Source organism: Somniosus microcephalus, unplaced genomic scaffold (assembly GCF_052327205.1).
Source record: "Somniosus microcephalus isolate GS21.2 unplaced genomic scaffold, FLI_Smic_1.0 unresolved_chr9, whole genome shotgun sequence".
Taxonomy (NCBI): Eukaryota; Metazoa; Chordata; class Chondrichthyes; order Squaliformes; family Somniosidae; genus Somniosus; species Somniosus microcephalus.
Genome location: NW_028225187.1, coordinates 18,446,345 through 18,462,105, shown reverse-complemented (window position 1 = coordinate 18,462,105; position 15,761 = coordinate 18,446,345). Strand labels below are relative to the sequence as shown.

At 50.5% G+C, this 15,761-nt stretch overlaps 1 protein-coding gene across 1 annotated transcript in view; it reads right to left on the bottom strand.

Moving 5' to 3' along the window:
* Positions 1-1,589: 1,589 nt before the first annotated feature.
* izumo1 (izumo sperm-egg fusion 1) overlaps positions 1,590-15,761 on the bottom strand; it is a 37,025-nt gene continuing 22,853 nt past the window's right edge. Inside the window, exons 5-9 of the mRNA XM_085979350.1 lie at positions 15,636-15,716; positions 12,586-12,695; positions 10,208-10,364; positions 7,805-7,991; positions 1,590-1,791 (exon numbers count right to left, since the gene is read on the bottom strand). Of these exons, the coding sequence (XP_085835476.1) occupies positions 1,719-1,791; positions 7,805-7,991; positions 10,208-10,364; positions 12,586-12,695; positions 15,636-15,716 (608 nt within the window). The 3' untranslated portion in view covers positions 1,590-1,718. The remainder of the gene's footprint in view (positions 1,792-7,804; positions 7,992-10,207; positions 10,365-12,585; positions 12,696-15,635; positions 15,717-15,761) is intronic.

Genomic DNA, 15,761 nt, shown 5'->3' with positions numbered 1-15,761 from the left:
TCCTCCTGTTCAAATCTCTCCATGGCCCTCGCCCCCTCCCTATCACTGTAACCTCCTCCAGCCTCTACAATTCTCATCCTCCTGTTCAAATCCCTCCATGGCCCTCGCCCCCCTCCCTATCTCTGTAACCTCCTCCAGCCCCTACAATTCTCATCCTCATATTCAAATCCCTCCAAGGCCCTCTCCCCCTCCCTATCACTGTAACCTCCTCCAGCCCCTACAACCCTCCGAGATTTCTGCGCTCCTCCAATTCTGGCCTCTTGCGCATCCCCGATTTCCATCGCTCCACCATTGGCGGCCGTGTCTTCAGCTGCCTGGGGCCCTAAGCTCTGGAATTCCCTCCCTACACCTCTCTGCCTCTCTCTCCTCCTTTAAGACACAGCTTAAAACCGACCTCTTTGACCAAGCTTTTGGTCACCTGTCCTAATATCGCCTACGGTTAGTGTCAACCATAAAAGAGCGAGAGAGATGGCGATGGGCTCGAATTTCATTGGGCCGTGGAGTCGGGATTGGAGGCGTGTTGGGGGTTAAAATCGCAAAATCGGGGGGGTTGAACCCATCCCGCCTCCATGCCCGTTTCTAAGGAGGCGGGTACCCGCCCCGCGCTGGGACACGCCTCCCCAAGGCGGGAAGGGCATTATTGCCAATTAACTGCCTGTTAACAGTTAGTTAAAAGGCAGTTTTTAGCCTAATCCCTATTTTTATCCCTGAAGTGTGGGCTTCCCGACAGCTCCAAACCACACCAAGTTAGCGAGGCGGGCCGTCGGGCTGAAGGGCGTGGAGGGTTCGAGATGTCCGGTGTTCAGGTGAGTGTTGTGTACAGGAGTGCAGAGGTAAGTGTGTTTGGTCTGTGTAAAGTGTTTAACGAAGTTTAATTACCTTTACTTACCTTTACAGCCTTCCTTCCCTCAGGTCTCGGGAGTCCCTCATCTCACCGGCACAGAAAGCAGAATGGCTGCGAGCTGTCAAAAGCTGCAGCATTCAGCTTTCTGTTCTGGGGAGATTATATTGTGTGCAGTTTTGCTCGCCTTATCTGAGGAAGGATGTTCTTGCCATGGAGGGAGTGCAGTGAAGGTTCACCAGACTGATACCTGGGATGGCAGGAATGACATATGAGGAGAGATTGGGCTTATACTCGCTGGAGTTTAGAAGAATGAGAGGGGATCTCATTGAAACTTATGAAATTCTGACAGGACTAGACAGACTAGATGCAGGAAGGGTGTTCCCGATGGTCGGGGAGTCCAGAACCAGGGGTCACAGTCTAAGGATAAGGGGTAAACCATTTAGGACTGAGATGAGGAGGAATTTCTTCACCCAGAGAGTGGTGAACCTGTGGAATTCTCTACCACAGAAGGCAGTGGAGGACAATTCATTAAATATATTCAAGAAGGAGTTGGATATATTTCTTAAGGCTAAAGGGATCAAGGGATGTGGGGAGAAGGCAGGGACAGGGCACTGAATTTGGATGATCAGCCATGATCTCATTGAATGGCGGAGCAGGCTCGAGGGGCCGAATGGCCTACTCCTGCTCCTATCTTCTATCTTTCTATATAAATGAAAGTAGTGGTTGTTGGTGTTGTTGCAAAAAATATATTTAACAGTTTTTATTTAAAAAAATACAAGTGCAGGCGACTCGACACACGTCCGGCCCAAGGTGTTGCCGCCGCGGCTATTTCGCACTCTTCGCCAGAGGCCGAACTTTGACCTCTCCCTCGCTCTCACTTGATGAGCTCCAGCATCTCCTTGATGTCGTCTTTCTTTTTATTCTTCCGCCAGTGGACGGTGGTGAAGCTGAGGTTGGGATGGAGGAGGAGGAGGAGGACAGAGAGAGGAGAGCACGTTACTTCAGCACATTAGGAGCAGGAGCGGGCCATACGGCTCCTGACGTCAGAAAACGACTAGGTCCAAGCGTTAAACAAAGCTTTCATCAACTGTTTTACAACATGGAGGTCTAGTTGCGTCCTTCACTGGTTCCTGTTAACGAATGCCTCGCGCAAGCTGGGCCCGGGCCCGAGTATTTATACTGTCCCTGGACAGCGCCACCCGCAGGCCGCCTTGTATTATTTCTTAAGTCTTTTTTTCATGAATGACTTGTTCATGTCAGCCCCCTCGAGCCTGCTCCACCATTCAATATGATCGCGACTCATCATCGGTCTCAACTCCACTTTCCCCGCCCGATCTCCATATCCCTCGATTCCCCCTCGAGTCCAAAAATCTATCGATCTCCGCCTTGCATATACTCAACGACTGAGCCTCCACAGCCCTCTGGGGCAGAGAATTCCAAAGATTCACCGCCCTCTGAGTGAAGAACTTCCTCCTCATCTCAGTCCTCAATGGCCGACCCCTTATCCTGAGACTGTGGCCCCTGGTTCTAGACTCTCCAGCCAGGGGGAAACAGCCTCTCAGCAGCGACCCTGTCAATCCCCCTCAGAATCTTACACCTTTCAATGAGATCACCTCTCATTCTTTTAAACTCCAGAGAGTATCGGCCCAATCTACTCAATCTCTCCTCATAGGACAATCCCCCCATCCCAGGAATCAATCCAGTGAACCTGGCTCAGTTCGATGGGGGAGGGAGGGTGTACTTTAGGGTAGGGTGTTGCCTCGTCTGATTTCTGCCCCCACCCCACCACCCACACACACACACACACACACACACACACACACACACACACACACAAGCAGTGATACAGAGACAGAGACACTTCAGCTATGAAGAGAAACTGGACAGGCTGGGGTTGTTTTCCTTAGAGCAGAGAAGGCTGAGGGGGGGAACCTGATTGAGGTGTACAAAACTATGAGGGGCATAAATAGGGTAGATAGAAAGGAACTTTTCCCCTTAGTAGAGACTAGCGTGTAAAGTTAAGGCACATGGGATTGGGGGCAAGGTACTGACTTGGATAGAGAACTGGTTGGCAGACAGAAAGCAGAGTTGGAATAAACAGGTCTTTTTCCCGAGTGGCAGGCAGTGACTAGTGGGGTACTGCAGGAATCAGTGCTAGGACCCCAGCTATTCACAATATATATTAATGATCTAGACGAGGGAACTAGATGTCATATCTCCAAGTTTGCAGATGACACAAAGCTGGGTGGGCGTGTGTGCTGTGAGGAGGATGCCGAGAAACTCCGGTACGATTTGGACAGGTTGGGCGATTGGGCAGATGCATGGCAGATGCAATATAACGTGGATAAATGCGAGGATATCCACTTTGGTGGCAAAAATAGGAAGGCAGATTATTATCTGAATGGCAATAGATTGGGAAAAGGGGAAGTGCAACGAGACCTGGGTGTCCTTGTGCACCAGTCGCTGAAGGTAAGCATGCAGGTGCAGCAGGCGGTAAAGAAGGCAAATGGTATGTTGGCCTTCATAGCGAGAGGATTCGAGTACAGGAACAAGGATGTCCTGCTGCAGTTGTACAGGGCCTTGGTGAGACCACACCTTGAGTATTGTGTGCAGTTTTGGTCGCCTTATCTGAGGAAGGATGTTCTTGCCATGGAGGGAGTGCAGCGAAGATTCACCAGACTGATACCTGGGATGGCAGGAATGATGTATGAGGAGAGATTGGGTCGATTGGGCTTGTACTCGCTGGAGTTTAGAAGAATGAGAGGGGATCTCATTGAAACTTATAAAATTCTAACAGGACTGGACAGACTAGATGCAGGAAGGATGTTCCCGATGGCGGGGGAGTCCAGAACCAGGGGTCACAGTCTAAGGATAAGGGGTAAGCCATTTAGGACAGAGATGAGGAGGAATTTCTTCACCCAGAGAGTGGTGAACCTGTGGAATTCTCTACCACAGAAGGCAGTTGAGGCCAATTCATTAAATATATTCAAGAAGGAGTTGGATATATTTCTTAACGCTAAAGGGATCAAGGGATACGGGGAGAAGGCAGGGACAGGGTACTGAATTTGGATGATCAACCATGATCTCATTGAATGGCGGAGCAGGCTCGAGGGGCCGAATGGCCTACTCCTGCTCCTATCTTCTATGTTTCTATATTTCTAGAGGGGTCAATAACCAGGGGGCATAGCTCGAAGGTAAGGGGCCGGAGGTTTAGAGGGGATTTGAGGAAAAACTTTTTCACCCAGAGGGTGGTTGGAATCTGGAACTCACTGCCTGAAAGGGTGGTAGAGGCAGGAACCCTCACAACATTCAAGAAGAACATAAGAACATAAGAAATAGGAGCAGGAGTAGGCCAATCGGCCCCTCGAGCCTGCACCGCCATTCAATAAGATCATGGCTGATCTGATCCTAACCGCCAATCTACTATCACAGAACCATCTCCTGAATCTAACAGAATTAGACACACGAAATAGGAGCAGGATCAGGCTACACGGCCCCTGGGCCCGCTCCGCTACCCACAGGGCCATGACCGATCCGAACCTAGTCTCATGTCCAAATTCCTGCCCGCTCCCCGTAACCTTTAATTCCCTTTACTTCTAGGAAACTGTCTATTTCTGTTTTAAATTTATGTAATGATGTAGCTTCTACAGCTTTTTGGGGCAGCATATTCCATGGACCTACCACCCTCTGAGTGAAGTAGTTCCTCCTCATCTCAGTTTTGAAAGAGCAGCCCCTTATTCTAAGACTATGCCCCCTAGTTCTAGTTTCACCCATCATCGGGAACATCTTCCCCGCATCCACCCGATCCAACCCCTTCACAATCTTATATGTTTCAATAAGATCGCCTCTCATTCTTCTGAACTCCAATGAGTAGAGTCCCAATCTACTCAACCTCTCCTCATATGTCCATCCCCTCATCCCCGGGATTAACCGAGTGAACCTTCTTTGTACTGACTCGAGAGCAAGTATGTCCTTTCTTAAGTATGGACACCAAAACTGTACGCAGTATTCCAGGTGCGGTCTCACCAATACCTTGTACAACTGAAGCAATACCTCCCTATTTTTATATTCTATCCCCCTAGCAATGAAAGCCAACATTCCATTGGCCTGCATACTAACCTTTTGAGTTTCGTGCACCAGGACCCCCAGATCCCTTTGTACTTCAGTACTTTCCAGTTTCTTGCCATTAAGATAATAACTTGCTCTATGATTTTTCCTGCCAAAGTGCATAACCTCACACTTTCCAGTATTGTATTCCATCTGCCAAATCTCTGCCCACTTACTTAGCCTGTCTATGTCCCCTTGCAGGTTTTTTATGTCCTCCTCACTCACTACTTTCCCTCCCATCTTAGTATCATCTGCAAACTTTGATATGTTACACTCGGTCCCCTCCTCCAAATCGTTAATATAGATTGTAAAGAGTTGGGGACCCAGCACTGACCCCTGCGGAACACCACTAGTTACTGATTGCCAGTCTGAGAATGAACCATTTATCCCAACTCTCTGCCTTCTGTTAGATAGCCAATCCTCTATTCATGCCAGAATATTACCCCCAATCCCATAATTTTTTATCTTAAGCAATAATCTTTTGTGGCACCTTGTCAAATGCCTTTTGGAAGTCTAAATACACTACGTCCACTGGTTCCCCTTTATCCACCCTATATGTTACTTCCTCAAAGAACTCCAGCAAATTTGTCAAACATGACTTCCCCTTCATAAAACCATGCTGACTTTGTCCTATTAAATTATGATTATCCAAATGTCCTGTTACTGTCTCCTTAATAATGGACTCCAAAATTTTACCTACCACAGATGTTAGGCTAACCGGTCTATAGTTTCCAGCCTTCTGTCTACTGCCCTTTTTAAATAAGGGTGTTACATTTGCAGTTTTCCAGTCTGCCGGGACCTTTGCCGAGTCCAGGGAGTTTTGGAAAATTATTACCAATGCATCCACAATCCCTACCGCCACTTCCCTCAAGACCCTAGGATGCAAGCCATCAGGTCCAGGTGATTTATCCGCCTTAAGTCCCATTATTTTACCGAGTACCACTTCCTTAGTGATTTTGATCGTGTTTAGCTCCTCCCCCCCGCTTTAGCCCCCTGTTTGTCCAGTGTTGGGATATTCTTAGTGTCTTCTACTGTAAAGACTGATGTAAAATATTCATTCAGTGTTTTTGCCATCTCCATATTTCCCACCATTAATTTCCCGGTCTCATCCTCTAAGGGACCAACATTTACTTTAGCCACCCTTTTTCTTTTTATATAACTATAAAAACTCTTACTATCTGTTTTTATATTTTTTGCTAATTTACTTTCATAATCTATCTTCCCTTTCTTAATCAATCTTTTTGTTATTTTTTGCTGTCTTTTAAAGTTTTCCCAATCCTCTATCCTCCCACTAGATTTAGCTGCCTTATATGCCCTTGTTTTTAGTCGAATACTATCCTTAATTTCTTTACTTAGCCACGGATGGCTGTCTTTTCTTTTACACCCTTTTCTTCTCAGTGGAATATATATTTTTTGGAAGTTGTAAAATAACTCCTTAAATGTACACCACTGATCATGTATCGTCTTACCCTTTAATCTATTTTCCCAATCCACTCTACTCAATTCCGCTCTCATACCTTCATAGTTTCCTTTATTCAAGCTTAGCACGCTTGTTTGAGATCCAACCTTCTCACCCTCTAATTGAATATGGAATTCAACCATGTTATGGTCACTCATTCCAAGGGGATCCTTTACTAGGACATTTTTAATTAATCCCGTCTCGTTACACAGGACCAGATCTAAGGTTGCTTGCCCCCTGGTCGGTTCAGTTACATACTGCTCAAGAAACCCATCCCTAATACACTCAATGAACTCATCCTCAAGGCAGCCCTGCCCAATTTGATTTGTCCAATTAATATGATAGTTAAAATCCCCCATAATTATAGATGTTCCCTTATTACAAGCCTCAACTATTTCCTGATTGATACTCCGTCCAACAGAGCTGCCACTGTTCGGAGGCCTATAGACTACGCCCACTAGTGTTTTTTTCCCCTTATTATTCCTTACCTCCACCCAAACTGTTTCATTATCCAGATCTTTTGACCCAATATCATTTCTCTGTATTACAGTGATTCCTTCCTTTATTAACATAGCCACCCCACCTCCCCTTCCTTCCTGCCTGTCCTTCCTGATCGTTAAATAACCTGGTATGTTTAATTCCCAGGCATTGCCATTTAGATGAGCACTTGAAACGCCATAGCATACAAGGCTACGGACCAAGTGCTGGAAAATGGGATTAGAATAGACAGGGCTTGATGGCCGGCGCGGACACGATGGGCCGAAGGGCCTCTTTCTGCGCGGTATAACTCTGACTCTATAGAGGGGCACTCACTGTACCTTAATACTCAGAACAGAGGGGCACTCGCTCACTGTACCTTAATACTCAGAACAGAGGGGCACTCACTCACTGTACCTTAATACTCAGAACAGAGGGGCACTCACTCACTGTACCTTAATACTCAGAACAGAGGGGCACTCGCTCACTGTACCTTAATACTCAGAACAGAGGGGCACTCGCTCACTGTACCTTAATACTCAGAACAGAGGGGCACTCGCTCACTGTACCTTAATACTCAGAACAGAGGGGCACTCACTCACTGTACCTTAATACTCAGAACAGAGGGGCACTCACTCACTGTACCGTAATACTCAGAACAGAGGGGCACTCACTCCCTGTACCTTAATACTCAGAACAGAGGGGCGCTCGCACACTGTACCTTAATACTCAGAACAGAGGGGCACTCACTCACTGTACCTTAATACTCAGAATAGAGGGGCACATGCAGACACGATGGGCTGAAGGGCCTCTTTCTGTGCTGTATAACTCTATGATTCTACGATATGGTCAGCGACACACAATCACACACGCCCACAGCGCTGCCCCCATCGCGCTCTCCCCACGCCCTCACTCACACGATGAAGCCTATCAGGGCCAGCAGGCCGACCCCCAGCATCACGATCACCAGCACAGAAACCAGGTTCAGCGCCAGCGAATTGTCCGGGCCTGCGGCCGGCGTCATCTCCGGCAGAAGCCCCTCCTCCTCGACCACAGGCGGGTGGGTCTTCCCGGTTTCCGTTGGGGCGGACACCCGTTCACCAACTGAAATCAGAAAGAGCCGGGATCTAGAGTCAGAGAAATGTAACACAAATAAGCGAGGAGATTTCGGAAGACTTGGAGACTCGCTCTATATCGCCACCTACTGGCCACCCACTGCAACCACAGCGTGACTGTTGACATACAAGATTTCCATTCATTCCATTCCATTTTTGGAATAAACGGGTCTTTTTCCGAGTAGCAGGCGGTGACTAGTGGGGTACCGCAACGATCGGTGCTAGGACCCCAGCTATTCACAATATATATTAATGATCTAGACGAGGGAAATAGATGTAATATCTCCAAGTTTGCAGACAACACAAAGGTGGGTGGGCGTGTGTGCTGTGAGAAGGATGCCGAGAAACTCCAGTATGATTTGAACAGGTTGGGTGATTGAGCAGATAGATGCATGGCAGATGCAGTATAATGTGGATAAATGCGAGGTTATCCACTTTGGTGGCAAAAACAGGAAGGCAGATAATTATCTGAATGGCAATAGATTGGGAGAACGTCTCATACGAAAGACGGCACCTCCGACAGTGCGCCGCTCCCTCAGTACTGGCACCGGGGAATGTGGGCCTGGATTATGGGGCTCAAGTCCTAGAGTATATACATCTACCTCCGACAGTGCAGCGCTCCCTCAGTACTGGCACCGGGGAATGTGGGCCTGGATTATGGGGCTCGAATCCTAGAGTATATACATCTACCTCCGACAGTGCAGTGCTCCCTCAGTACTGGCACCGGGGAATGTGCGCCTGGATTATGGGGCTCGAATCCTAGAGTATATACATCTACCTCCGACAGTGCAACGCTCCCTCAGTACTGGCACCAGGGAGTGTGGGCCTGGATTATGGGGCTCGAGTCCTAGAGTATATATATCTACCTCCGACAGTGCAGCGCTCCCTCAGTACTGGCACCGGGGAGTGTGGGCCTGGATTATGGGGCTCGAGTCCTAGAGTATATACATCTACCTCCGACAGTGCAGCGCTCCCTCAGTACTGGCACCGGGGAGTGTGGGCCTGGATTATGGGGCTCGAGTCCTAGAGTATATACATCTACCTCCGACAGTGCAGCGCTCCCTCAGTACTGACACCGGGGAGTGTGGGCCTGGATTATGGGGCTCGAGTCCTAGAGTATATACATTTACCTCCGACAGTGCAGCGCTCCCTCAGTACTGGCACTGGGGAGTGTGGGCCTGGATTATGGGGCTCGAGTCCTAGAGTATATACATCTACCTCCGACAGTGCAGCGCTCCCTCAGTACTGGCACCAGGGAGTGCCAGACTAGATTTTGTGCTCAAGTCTCTGGAGTGGGACTTGAACCCACAACCTTCTGACTAAGAGACAAAGGGCAGGATTTTCATTGGGCCATGGAGGTGGGATTGGAGGCGTGCGGGGGGTTAAAATCCCAAAATCGGGGGTCCTGAACCCATCCCGCACCCAACCCGCCTCCATGCCAGTTTCAAAGGAGGCGGGTACCCGCCCCGCACTGGGACCCGCCTCCCCGAGGCAGGAAGGGGATTAGTGCCAATTAACTGCCTGTTAACAGGTAGCCAACAGGCAGTTTTTAGCCTAATCCCTATTTTCATTGTTGAAATGTGGGGTTCCCGATGGCTCCAAACCACGGCAAGTTAGCGAGGCGGACCTCGGGCTGAAGGGCTTGGAGGGGCCGAGATGTCCGGTGTTCAGGTGAGTGATGTGTGCATGAGTGCAGAGGTAAGTGTGTTTGGTGTGTGTAAAGTGTTTAAAGAAGTTTAAATTACCTTTACAGCCTTCCTTCCTTCCTTCAGGTCTCGGGAGTCCCTCATCTCACCGGCACAGAAAGCAGAATGGCCGCCAGCTGTCAAAAGTTGCAGCATTCAGCTTTCTGTTCTGGAGAGATGGCTGAATCAGCCTGAGAGGAAGGAATTAACTTAGAGTACAGACTGTCAGTGTTTGACAGCTTCACAGAGCTGTCAAACGCTGATATTTCATCTGTCAAAAGCTCTTGACAGATGAAATGTCAAGCTGTGACGTCACCTGTTGCCGGGTGGCCCTTAATTGGCCTGCTGAGCCCGCTGGGCGGGCCCAACAAGGTCAATCAAGGGAAAATCGCGTGGGTTGGCCACAACTCGATGGAGGCGGGACTACAACCCGCCTCCTCAATGAAAATCCAGCCCGAAGTCTGCGACGCACTGAACTCCGGCTGACACGGAGACATTGAAACCCGGCTCCCCTCCTTACCGTTCACGTCGTAGAAGGAGTCCGCAATTGCGATTCCCTCGTTGCCCATCACAATACAGCGGTAGGTTTTCTCGTGCTCCTTCGTGACGCGCAGAAACACTAAACTCGACTCCTCCGTTTCAGTCATTTTCTCAAATAAGGCTCGGTGCCGACTTCCCTGTGGGGAAATAGTAGAGTTTCCTTATTGTTTCCATCCCCGACTCAAATATCGACTTGGCTCAGTGGTTCCCGCTCTCCCCTCTGAGTCAGAAGGTCATGGCTCCGAGCCTCTACTACAGAAACTCGAGCCCCGAAATCCAGGCCCACACTCCCCGGTGCCAGTACTGAGGGAGCGCTGCACTGTCGGAGGTAGATGTATATACTCTAGGACTCGAGCCCCATAATCCAGGCCCACACTCCCCGGTGCCAGTACTGAGGGAGCGCTGCACTGTCGGAGGTAGATGTATAATACTCTAGGACTCGAGCCCCATAATCCAGGCCCACACTCCCCGGTGCCAGTACTGAGGGAGCGCTGCACTGTCGGAGGTAGATGTATATACTCTAGGACTCGAGCTCCATAATCCAGGCCCACACTCCCCGGTGCCAGTACTGAGGGAGCGCTGCACTGTCGGAGGTAGATGTATAATACTCTAGGACTCGAGCCCCATAATCCAGGCCCACACTCCCCGGTGCCAGTACTGAGGGAGCGCTGCACTGTCGGAGGTAGATGTATATACTCTAGGACTCGAGCTCCATAATCCAGGCCCACACTCCCCGGTGCCAGTACTGAGGGCGCGCTGCACTGTCGGAGGTAGATGTATATACTCTAGGACTCGAGCTCCATAATCCAGCCCACACTCCCCGGTGCCAGTACTGAGGGAGCGCTGCACTGTCGGAGGTAGATGTATATACTCTAGGACTCGAGCTCCATAATCCAGGCCCACACTCCCCGGTGCCAGTACTGAGGGCGCGCTGCACTGTCGGAGGTAGATGTATATACTCTAGGACTCGAGCTCCATAATCCAGCCCACACTCCCCGGTGCCAGTACTGAGGGAGCGCTGCACTGTCGGAGGTAGATGTATATACTCTAGGACTCGAGCTCCATAATCCAGGCCCACACTCCCCGGTGCCAGTACTGAGGGAGCGCTGCACTGTTGGAGGTAGATGTATATACTCTGGAACTCGAGCCCCATAATCCAGGCCCACACTCCCCGGTGCCAGTACTGAGGGAGCGCTGCACTGTCGGAGGTAGATGTATATACTCTAGGACTCGAGCCCCATAATCCAGGCCCACACTCCCCGGTGCCAGTACTGAGGGCGCGCTGCACTGTCGGAGGTAGATGTATATACTCTAGGACTCGAGCTCCATAATCCAGGCCCACACTCCCCGGTGCCAGTACTGAGGGAGCGCTGCACTGTCGGAGGTAGATGTATATACTCTAGGACTCGAGCTCCATAATCCAGGCCCACACTCCCCGGTGCCAGTACTGAGGGCGCGCTGCACTGTCGGAGGTAGATGTATATACTCTAGGACTCGAGCTCCATAATCCAGGCCCACACTCCCCGGTGCCAGTACTGAGGGAGCGCTGCACTGTCGGAGGTAGATGTATATACTCTAGGACTCGAGCTCCATAATCCAGGCCCACACTCCCCGGTGCCAGTACTGAGGGAGCGCTGCACTGTTGGAGGTAGATGTATATACTCTGGAACTCGAGCCCCATAATCCAGGCCCACACTCCCCGGTGCCAGTACTGAGGGCGCGCTGCACTGTCGGAGGTAGATGTATATACTCTGGGACTCGAGCTCCATAATCCAGGCCCACACTCCCCGGTGCCAGTACTGAGGGAGCGCTGCACTGTCGGAGGTAGATGTATATACTCTAGGACTCGAGCCCCATAATCCATGCCCACACTCCCCTATTTGGACCAATCGTTAAACTGAGGACTCTCTGGTTGTTTTGAAAATTATCTGGTTATCGACCCTTCTAGTAGTGGACATAGTTTCTCCTCATTTACTCTATCAAAACCCCTCATAAACTCCCCTTAACCTTCTCTGCTCTAAGGAGAACAACCCCAGCTTCTCCAGTCTCTCCACATCACTGAAGTCCCTCATCCCTGGTACCAATCTGGTCAATCTCCCCTTAACCTTCTCTGCTCTAAGGAGAACAACCCCAGCTTCTCCAGTCTCTCCACATCACTGAAGTCCCTCATCCCTGGTACCATTCTGGTCAATCTCTTCTGCCCCCCTCTCCCAGTTGAACTGCGAGCTGGACAGGCTACCTCAAGCGAGATGAGGGGCGGGGGGGGGAGGCCTTGATGGATTCTGGTGAACAGAATATCAAAGGGAGAGCTTTGCTGGGCGGAAACGTGTCCCGATTCTGTGGCGGGAGGGGGCTCACCAGCGGGCCTTTGTAGTATATGTAGCTGCGGAAGTTGGTCGTGATCTGGTGCCAGGGCTCAAAACAGTTCAAGCGCATCTCGTCATCGACTCCCACGCTCAGCTCTGTCACTGGAAAGCAAGAGACATGGGTCAGTCGCTGCGCGCTTATACATTTCCCAACACCTCCCGGCACCCCACCACGCCCCCACCGCCTCTGCGGATCCCAGTCCCAGTGACATAACCACCACATGATTGAAAGGCAAGCAATTCACACGGGCGATAACAGGTTGACCTATTGGGCCGGGGAGAACGTCCCCCCCCCTGCTCTTCTTCCAATAGTGGACGTGGGATCTTTTCCGTCCACCCGAGAGGGCAGACGGGGCCTCGGTTTAACGTCTCACAGAATCACAGAATCTACAGTGCAGACAGAGGCCATTTCAGCCCATCGAGCCTGCACCGACACATATCCCACCCTATCCCCGTAACCCCACGTATTTAATCCCCTAACACTAAGGGTCAATTTATCCTAGCCAAATCAACCTAACCCGCACATCTTCGGACTGTGGGAGGAAACCGGAGCACCCGGAGTAAACCCACGCAAACACAGGGAGAATGTGCAAACTCCACACAGACAGTCACCCGAGGCCAGATTTGAACCCGGGTCCCTGGCGCTGTGAGGCAACAGTGCTAACCACTATGCCTGAAAAACGGCACCTCCGACAGTGCAGCGCTCCCTCAGTACTGGCACCGGGGAGTGTGGGCCTGGATTATGGGGCTCGAGTCCTAGAGTATATACATCTACCTCCGACAGTGCAGCGTTCCCTCAGTACTGGCACCGGGGAGTGTGGGCCTGGATTATGGGGCTCGAGTCCTAGAGTATATACATCTACCTCCGACAGTGCAGCGCTCCCTCAGTACTGGCACCATGGAGTGTGGGCCTGGATTATGGGGCTCGAGTCCTAGAGCATATACATCTACCTCCGACAGTGCAGCGCTCCCTCAGTACTGGCACCGGGGAGTGTGGGCCTGGATTATGGGGCTCGAGTCCGAGAGTATATACATCTACCTCCGACAGTGCAGCGCTCCCTCAGTACTGGCACCGGGGAGTGTTAAGCCCCATAATCCAAATGCATATACTGCAAAATATGAGCTCCATAATTGGCTTCTCATAAAAAAACTAACTGCTTCATTCATGTCCCCTCAGGGAAGGAATCCTGCCATCCTTACCCGATCTGGGCCTGTACCTGGCCTCTGAAGTGGCCACTCGGTTAAGAACATAAGAAATAGGAGTAAGAGTTGGCCATACGCCCCCTCGAGCCTGCTCCGCCATTCAATAAGATCATGGCTGATCATCGACCTCAACTCCACTTTCCTCGCCCGATCCCCATATCCCTCGATTCCCCGCGAGTCCAAAAATCTATCGAGCTCGGCCTTGAATATACTCAACGACTGAGCCTCCACAGCCCTCTGGGGCAGAGAATTCCAAAGATTCACCGCCCTCTGAGTGAAGAAATTCCTCCTCATCTCAGTCCTCAATGGCCGACCCCTTATCCTGAGACTGTGACCCCTGGTTCTAGACTCCCCAGCCCAGGGGGAAACAGCCTCTCGGCATCTACCCTGTCAATCCCCCTCAGAATCTTGTATGTTTCAATGAGATCACCTCTCATTCTTCTAAACTCCAGAGAGTAGATTCCCAATCTACTCAATCTCTCTCTCTATGAAGACCAGTTCAGGAAGCAGGCTCACCACCGCCAACTCAACGGGCAACTAGGGGACGGTCTTGCCTCATCCCAAAAATAAGAGGCCGACTTTCCTTTTGCGGGTCACTGCACAGTTTGGAACCCCTGGTGCCCGTCCTTCCTCGCTCCCTGACATGAATCAGTCATTCATGAAAGAAAGGCTTATGAAATAATACTGAGCGGCCTGCGGGTGGCGCTGTCCAGGGAGAGTATAAATATTCGGGCACGGGGCCCAGCTTGCGCAGGACATTCTTTAACAGGAACTAGTGAAGGACACAACTAGACCTCCATGTTGTAAAACAGTGGATTAAAGCTTTGTTTAACGCTTAGAGCAAGTGCCTAGTAGTTCTCTTACTTTACAGGCCATTCGGCCCAACCAGTCCATGCCGGTGTTTATGCTCCAGTCAAGAGGGTTCGAGTACAGGAGCAAGGATGTCTTGCTGCAGCTGGACAGGGCCTTGGTGAGACCACACCTTGAGTATTGTGTGCAGATTTGGTCGCCTTATCTGAGGAAGGATGTTCTTGCCATGGAGGGAGTGCAGCGAAGATTCACCAGGCTGATACCTGGGATGGCAGGAATGACATATGAGGAGAGATTGGGTCGATTGGGCTTATACTCGCTGGAGTTTCGAAGAATGAGAGGGGATCTCATTGAAACTTATAAAATTCTGACAAGACTAGACAGACTCGATGCTGGAAGGATGTTCCCGATGGCGGGGGAGTCCAGAACCAGGGGTCACAGTCTAAGGATAAGGGGTAAGCCATTTAGGACAGAGATGAGGAGGAATTTCTTCACCCAGAGAGTGGTGAACCTGTGGAATTCTCTACCACAGAAGGCAGTGGAGGCCAATTCATTAAATATATTCAAGAAGGAGTTAGATATATTTCTTAAGGCTAAGGGGATCAAGGGATATGGGGAGGAGGCAGGGACAGGGTACTGAATTTGGATGATCAACCATGATCTCATTGAATGGCGGAGCAGGCTCGAGGGGCCGAATGGCCTACTCCTGCTCCTATTTCTTATGTTCTTATTCCTCGCTCCCTGACATGAATCAGCCATTCATGATAGAAAGACTTATGAAATAATACTGAGCAGCCTGCGGGTGGCTCTGTCCAGGGAGAGTATAAATACTCGGGCACGGGGCCCAGCTTGCGCAGGACATTCTTCAACAGGAACTAGTGAAGGACACAACTGGACCTCCATGTTGTAAAACAGTTGATTAAAGCTTTGTTTAACGCTTAGACCAAGTGCCTAGTAGTTTTGCAGTGTTGTGCCGCTCAATGAGAACCTCCCCCCTTGCCTGGCCCTCCCCCCAACCACACACCTCACCTTCACACTTGATCCTCATCAGGCAGCTCTCGTATTCTGCCCCGCAGTCCTTGCAGCGCACGAACTGCACCGTGAAGTTACCTGAGGTTTCGGAGGAGGAGGAACGGAAAGAGGCACAGGTCACGC